The sequence below is a fragment of the Ornithodoros turicata genome, chromosome 1 (genome assembly GCF_037126465.1).
Source record: "Ornithodoros turicata isolate Travis chromosome 1, ASM3712646v1, whole genome shotgun sequence".
Classification (NCBI taxonomy): Eukaryota; Metazoa; Arthropoda; class Arachnida; order Ixodida; family Argasidae; genus Ornithodoros; species Ornithodoros turicata.
The window spans coordinates 88,171,222-88,178,976 of NC_088201.1; the positions used below are offsets into that span (position 1 = coordinate 88,171,222).

The following is a 7,755-nucleotide window of genomic DNA, read 5'->3' on the forward strand; positions in this document are numbered from 1 at the left end:
TCTGTTTTGAAGAAAATCAGCAATGCATCTAAGTAGGCGTCCCCTTATGCCGAAAGAATACATGTCCTGAAGGATACCATACCTCCATGCAGTGTGATACGCCTTTTCTAAATCAAAAAAGACGGATAAACAGTGCTGCCTTCTAACAAACGCCTCACGAATGGTCGTTTCTAAACGAATGAGATGATCCATTGTGGAACGCCCCACCCTGAAACCACATTGCAGTGTTGATAGACATTTGGTTTCCTTAAGAAAATGGACAATGCGACCATTGACCATTCGTTCAAAGGTCTTGCCTATACAGCTCGTTAGAGCGATAGGTCTGTAACTGCTCGGACAAGATGGTTCTTTGCCAGGTTTTAGAAGTGGAATAACCATAGCGATTTTCCAAGATGATGGTAATGCCCCTTCTACCCACACCCGATTAAAAAAGTGTACCAATATTGTCTTTGACTCATCTGACAGACGGTGAAGCATAGAGTACATGAAATTATCTGGGCCAGGTGCAGTCGCCTTTGTAGAGGATAAAGCTCGCAGAAGCTCCACCATGCTGAACGGCTGATTATATGAATGGTCATCACCACCATTCATTCTAATTTTCTGTTTCTCGGCAATGTTTTTGTGTTTAAGGAAGTCTGCACTATAATGCGAAGGACCTGAAACGCTCTCAAAGTGTTGACCAAGCACATTTGCCTGTTCTTGTAAGCTTTCACATGAGCGGCCATTGATTTGCAGCAATGGAATGGAAAAATTTGTATATTCACCTTTAATTTTTCTGATCCTGTCCCAAACCACCTTGGATGGGGTATCGCGGGATAAAGATGATACAAAGTTTTGCCAAGAGGACCGCTTGGCTTGTTTCCTTGTCCATCTGGCTTTTGCTCTTGCTCTTTTGAAGAGCAGAAGATTTTGGGTAGTAGCGTACCTCCGAAATCTATTCCATGCACGGCTTTGAAGTTTTCGAGCATCCTCACACTCACTCGTCCACCACGGCTTTGGTCGTCGCGGTAGATGGTGAGACGTTTGCGGTATGGATTGAGTAGCTGCTTGTTGGATGATGTTTGTGATTAAGTTACTGGCTTCCTCAATCCTTATCTCATTAAAAGGAATTAAGGATAGGTCACAATTTTCTGAAAACTTTCCCCAATCAGCATGTTCAAGTTTCCATCTAGGAGGTCGACTGGATAAAGAATTTACAGTATGCAAAAATTTCATAACCACAGGGAAATGATCACTCCCGTGAGGGTTATCCTCTACACTCCATGTCAGATCTTGAAAGAGGGACGGACTACAGAAGCTAAGATCCTAAGAGGAAAAGGATTGTGTTGCAGTGTGTACATAGGTATGTACACCTGTGTTCAGTAGACAAAGCACTGATGACAATAGAATCCTTTCTAACATCTTTCCTCGGGGATCAACTCTGGCACCACCCCAAAGGGGGTTATGAGCATTAAAATCACCAGCAAGAATAAAAGGAAATGGAAGCTGGCCACACAAGTTTTCAATGTGTGTGTGCGTAATTACTGTTGCAGGTGGGAGATAAATCGAACATATTGTTAAAATTCTATTGAGGCAAATTTGTACTGCAACAGCTTCCAGACCTGTCACCAAAGGGACCTCTTTTGCTGGAACAGCCCCACGGGTAATGATGGCTACTCCACCGGATGCACGGGTTGTGTCAGTTCGATCTTTCCGGAAAATGTTATACCTTCGGAATGGATTTTATGTATGTGCATTTAGGTGTGTTTCTTGGACACAAAAGCATATTGCATTGTACTTTTCAAAAAGATCATGAATATCGTCCAAGTTGGAAAGCAACCCACGGCAATTCCATTGGAGGATTGTGTGGCCCATCAGAAGTACAGAACTGAGAAAAATTGATTGATTAATTGATTATGTGTTTAATGGCACAAAGGCAACAAAGGCCATAGAGCGCCAAAACTATGGTGAGTGTGTCGGAGATGATTATGGGAAAGATGATGTGAGAGAGAGTGTGTGGTAGTTAAAACCTATCTACAGGTATGAGCGATCAGCGATGAGATTGACCAGGATAAGAGAGAGAGGAGGATGACGATAGCAAGCGAGCATGGCAGTTAAAAGCTATCTACAAGTGTGACAATGAGATATTTACATGAGGGGTTCGGTGATATTAGATAAAAGCGGAGCAATGCTTATCATCTACATCTGACTAAGAAACCCACACGTGGTCAAAAATTTAATGACGCTATCAAACGGCACAAGAGGGGTGTCACCCAGTAGAAGGGCTGGGTGGAGTGGGACATGGTATCTGTAGAATGCGGTGAAATACTGTTGGCGTTGGTGTTCGAAGTGAGGGCAGGATGCCAGTACGTGCAAGACAGTCAAGCTGTCACCGCAGTGCGCACAAACTGGCGGATCCTGACCTCTGAGTAGGTGGTGATGCGTGAGCCATATGTGTCCAATCCCCAATCTCGCGTAAAGAACTTCGGATGATCTGTTGATGTGTTCAGTCCGATGCGGGGGGGGGGGGGGGGGAACGTGTGGCTGTGTGAGGTGTAGCTTGTTATTTTCTTCCATGTCCCACTCCTGCTGCCACTGTGTGCAGACAGCTCTCTTTAACACTGGCAGGATGTCTTGGTAGGGTAGTCCTAGAGCTGACTCCTCTTGTGCCAACGCTCGCCGAGCCTCACGGTCGGCTCGTTCATTCCCCGGGATCCCAGTGTGGCTGGGGACCCAGCAGAGACAGATTGAAAAGCCTCGGGAACAAAGTTGAGTCGCAAGCGCTCGTACTCGCTTGACGAGGTGATTCTTGCTGTCATAGCATGAAAGCAGCGCACGCACAGAGCTTAGCGAATCGGAATAAATTACTGAATTTTGAAGGTCGTTTTGTTGAATGTGCCGCAGAGCCAGGAGAATCGCGTAAAGCTCTGCGGTGAAAACTGTGGCGTTCGTGTTCAGGCGTGCCGTCATAATAGAATCACCTTCAAGGGCAACAGCCGCCACACCACTGCTTACTTTAGTCCCATCAGTGTAGATTGCATAGTGGTTCCCGAAGTTATGGTGAATCTCCAGGAATGAGAAAAAGTGCATACAACAATTTGTTATGTCGACCAGAAAGATTTCCATTTCCTATGTCTCCTAGGTCTTACTCCTCTGGGGAGGAGTAATCCTCGGCTTCCGGGGTTTTCTTCTGGCCTCCGTCAAATCCTTCTCCGATATCTCGGGGAGAGAACCACTCCTCGAGAGGTTTCCTCTTGCGGGTGTCAGAAATGGTGAGCTCGTGCTCCCCAAGGAGAGCTCCGAGCTCGAATCATCATCACACTCCATAGAGCCCGCCTCCATGGAGGGTGATGACAAGGGTAGGACTGCTGTCGCAGTCACTACCGTAGTTTCATCTAGGGGCTTCGTTTTTACCCCGTCTTCACTTGCTGATAGTTGGTTACTATGTGGAACATCTGTTTGCGTGTGTACAGTTACCATCTTTGGTTTCTGTTGAAGCACTCCCGAGAAGGATCTGTGTGTGATGAAAAGGGATACTCTTTTCCTTGCTTCGGGGTAACTGATGTTTTCAGTAACCTTGATGCGTAAAATCTCCTTTTCTAATTTCCATTTAGGGCAGGATCTCGAGTAAGAGGGGTGATCATTAGTGCAGTTCACACAGCAATCAGGCCCTCTACACTCTTTCGTATCATGGCCCTGCTGGCCACAACGAGCACAGCACGACGACCCCCGGCAGGCATCAGCAGCGTGCCCAAAACGGTTGCACTTCAAGCAACGAAGAGGGTTTGGGATATACGGACGGACCTCTGCAGACAAATATCCAACTTTCAATTTATCAGGCAGTGAAGGACGGTCGAAAGTAAGGACAACATTTCTGGTGGTAATATATTCATTGTTTTTCCTTATCTTAAGCTTACGAACATCGATTACTGCCTGCTCCTTTAGGTTTTCAAGGATCTCCTCTACTGGGACATCGATCAGCTCAGCAACAGCTACCACACCACGACACGTATTTAAGGTCTTATGCAAGGAAGCATATATGGGGATACCAAGCATTTCTCGGGCGTTCAGTATCTTTTTGCTGTCTGTCTCTGATGTGCATTTGATGAGAAGGTCACCAGATCGCAGTTTCTTGATTTCGGTGATGTGGTTGGAGAGGGAAGACACCGCCTTCTCAATAAAGAAGGGCGACATTTTCCCAAGAGGTGTACTTTTTTCTTCTTCCGGAGAAGTAGCCGACAAGACTATGCATTTCGACAGAAAAAATTGTGCATTAGATTTCGAGACTTCGGTCCGGGGGCGTTTGCCGTCCCCGATCGGAGGGGAAGAGAAGTGTTTAACCATACAGGTTTGATTGCTAGGCATTCCACAAGGTCACCCACACTTCATGCCTATACATGTGGGAAGGTCCCGGAGTTTTCAGAAAAACCCGTCGGCCAGGACCTGACCAAGACCCTGACCGCCACCGTTCAAGGTTTCTACCCTTCACCTCACATCCCCTCGGCACGGTACGGTTAACATCTTGGGACTGGGGGCTGGGGTCCGTGGTGGCGCCACTCACCAAACACCAGCCGAAACCGATGCCGCTTGCGGGGGGCAGTGGAAGCAGCTGTGGATCACCTACCATACGTGACAGACAGAAGTGACACCGGGTTGATATATTACATCGCCGGATGCGCTGCACACAAGTGCATTTTGAAAAGGCCTTGGACTGATTGCCGGAGGCTGTGATTTGGAAACGCCGAACAAGTAATCTACCCATTGACGTTACCGAACACTTTGACAAGAGCGGCCTGCTCTAGCCAACGCGCACGTTTTACAAGTTAATACTTAACTTGGAAAATGCCGTGACAAAATCATTCAGTACCAACGGGTTACATTCAGAATGAATTCTTGACGTAATCACATCCGCGAATGAGCGTCAACTACCGCTTGCTCAGTGCAGCGAACAGAGTCTAGATATGACTAGAAGAGTGGTCAAATTTTATTGTCTGACGCGGCTTCACTTTTTCGTGAAATCCTTGAACCATAATAAGCCAGACTGCGAGAAGCGACGGCAACTTGTCAACAATTGTCGAAATGTTAGTTTGCACTAACTTGGCAAGTACACTCAATGCCATCACTATTGTGCCAGACTTTACTTAGAGTGCACAGTTTTTAGTAGGGGTGTGCGAATATTCGAGTTCTCGAATTCGAATCGAATATCAAACGCTCGAACTATTCGATTCGCGAATCGAATATCCAATATTCGATTTTTGGAATATTCGACCATTCCACGAATATGAACGACACAACCCGAAAGTGGGCTTCACCTGATGCTTCCATGTATGAGGTGAAGCGTGCTTTACGAAATTGCCTTTGCTGCAGGACCAACACAGGCGGGACAGTGTTTGGTTTAAGATAACGTTATACAAAGTTAGTTTTGTAGACATCGTCTGTGGAAGTGGTGCCGCCCCTCCCACATGCAGTTTAGCGGTGCCGACGAGGAACTTTGATTTGATGTCTGTGAGGTTGCCTTTAAAAAGTTAGGACTCTCGAATAATGACTATACAGCCCACGAACAAGAAGGATGTCTTAAAGATGTCCTTTATATCTAAAATTTCAGGAGTGCAACTTCCTAGGGCGAGTGCTAAGAAACTAAAGGGTGTTCATGGTAAAGCTGAGGCAGGATGCCAAATCGTTTATTTCACAAATGGCCTGGGGTTGTCTGAAACAATTACAGCCTCATCCGTATAACGTGCTCCTGCCTGACATAAAATTTTGAAATGAAAGTAACCACTCCAGTACTCCAGTAAGTGTAGGTTCACCTGAAAAGCAGGAAGCACTGTCATGCAAAATTAAAGAGTAGGGGCTTTAAACAGACTTGCATGTCTCTCTTGTGACAGTTAATGCCAGAAAATTTACACTAAAGCCATGGGCTACAAAATGGAAACTTTTAGTGCGAAAGTCACATATTGTAAATTTTGCAGGAATATTCGATATTCGATTCGGTATTCGGAATTTTTTCCCCCATTCGATTCGATATTCGATTCGACTTAAAATATTCGGATTCGCACACCCCTAGTTTTTAGTGGTAGGATTCAACAATTCCGTTGCCGTTTTGTTCTTGTTATGGATGTGTTAAAGGTTCAAGGTGTTAGAGGTGTGTTGAAACAGTCCATGTAGAAAGGGCAACCCAGCGGATGAAAATCTTTAAAATGGTCACACACAGGTTGCCACGGCACATGATACGCTTGGTTGATGACCTAGTAGTTATAGCTGCAGGGCTAACAAACCAATCTCGACCAATTTTAGCAGATTGTCGGTTTTTTGTAATGTGCTTGCTTATGCTCCTGCATAGTTTCGCAAGTTATTTCAATTGCAACGTTGTGAGCCACGCATTCTGCGGTAAGGTGGCGCAAACACATGTTTCTTGCAGATGTGTACTGTATTGGATATGTATGTATGTCACGCACTGCGAGAACTGTATACACAATTACAACATGCAAATATGGTTTCATAAATAAATTTTACTCGTTCTCTCATGAATATTACCCGACTAGTCAAACACATTTCACTGTGGTGATAACCACTTCATACAGTATAGCGGTCCGGGTTGCTGTGGAACATGTCAGAACATGCCAGTTACTAAGCTAAGCACATACTTTTGCCAAAACAGGCACGATGTGTTTAAAATATACTTCCTTGAGATGTGAAAGCATATGCCATGTCAGTGATGGGCAGCACTTGAAGTACCAAGTACTCAAGTAGTACTTTAAGTACATTTCTGTGTACTTGTACTTTACTTTAAGTACATTTTAAATCGTGTACTTTGTACTGTACTTAAAGTACTTTTTTTCGAGTACTTTCCCATCGAGTACTCAAGTACCAAAACTTGGACTCCGGACAAAAAATCACAAAAGGTTATAAAAAATGCACCCTGCTAAAAGCGCTAAAATGACAACAAGAAAACGAAAACGCACAGATTTATTTATTTATTTGAAAGATACTGCCAGCCATCTCTTGATGGCCATGGCAGATGAGGTGAGTACACTACATACAACAAATACAACACACGGCTATACACAGTGCAAAATGTCAAGTGTTAAACATCTGTAGTCCAGAAGGAAAGTTAGCCTACAAGACCTTGTAAAAACCGGGTTGGTGATGAAATTTGTGTAAGACAAGAGGGCAATTTGTTAAATTCTCGTACAGTACGAGGAAAAAAAGAAAATTTAAACACATCTTTATTGCAACGAAACTCAGATTAATTTGCTATGTTTCGGTCTTGTGGATCGGCTCGCATGACCAGAATTCAGGGACACCTCCTCTGATGCAGGTTCTGCCTGATAGCAGAAGAACGTGTAAGAAAGCCAACTTGAAAGAAAAGTATGCGGCGAGGAGGAAGGCAGATGGAATGAGGCGCGGGCAGACGAGAAAGGGAATTTGTACATCAGATATCGCGCGCGGAGCCCGGCTATCAGCAGCAATTGCCCAGCGCAGAAAGAAAACGTGATGAATCAGCTTTGATAAGCTTTGCCAAACTTTTCTTCGCTGTGCTGCTGCTCAGAGTTCTGGGGTGCTGCTCGTAGCGTGTGGAACGGGATGATTGCTACTTGTAAGGCTAGCCCTGGTCCATTTTTTGTTCTCTCTGTGGGGAATGGGGATGCCGTCGACGATGACCAATGTGTGTCCTGGGGTGACTTCTGATGGAAATGTGCCGACGTATGTGTGACAGCGTCTGAGGAAAAGCCCAGAAATTATCCTACATTATGCTGAAAAGAAATTATGCTCGAT

At 45.0% G+C, this 7,755-nt stretch overlaps 1 protein-coding gene across 1 annotated transcript; it reads right to left on the minus strand.

Annotated features, from left to right (window-relative positions):
* Positions 1–3,117: 3,117 nt before the first annotated feature.
* Positions 3,118–4,173, minus strand: LOC135378157 (uncharacterized). Its single transcript, XM_064611074.1, has one exon. It carries the CDS (start codon positions 4,171–4,173, stop codon positions 3,118–3,120), a length of 1,056 nt encoding a protein of 351 aa, XP_064467144.1.
* Between the last annotated feature and the right edge of the window lie 3,582 nt (positions 4,174–7,755).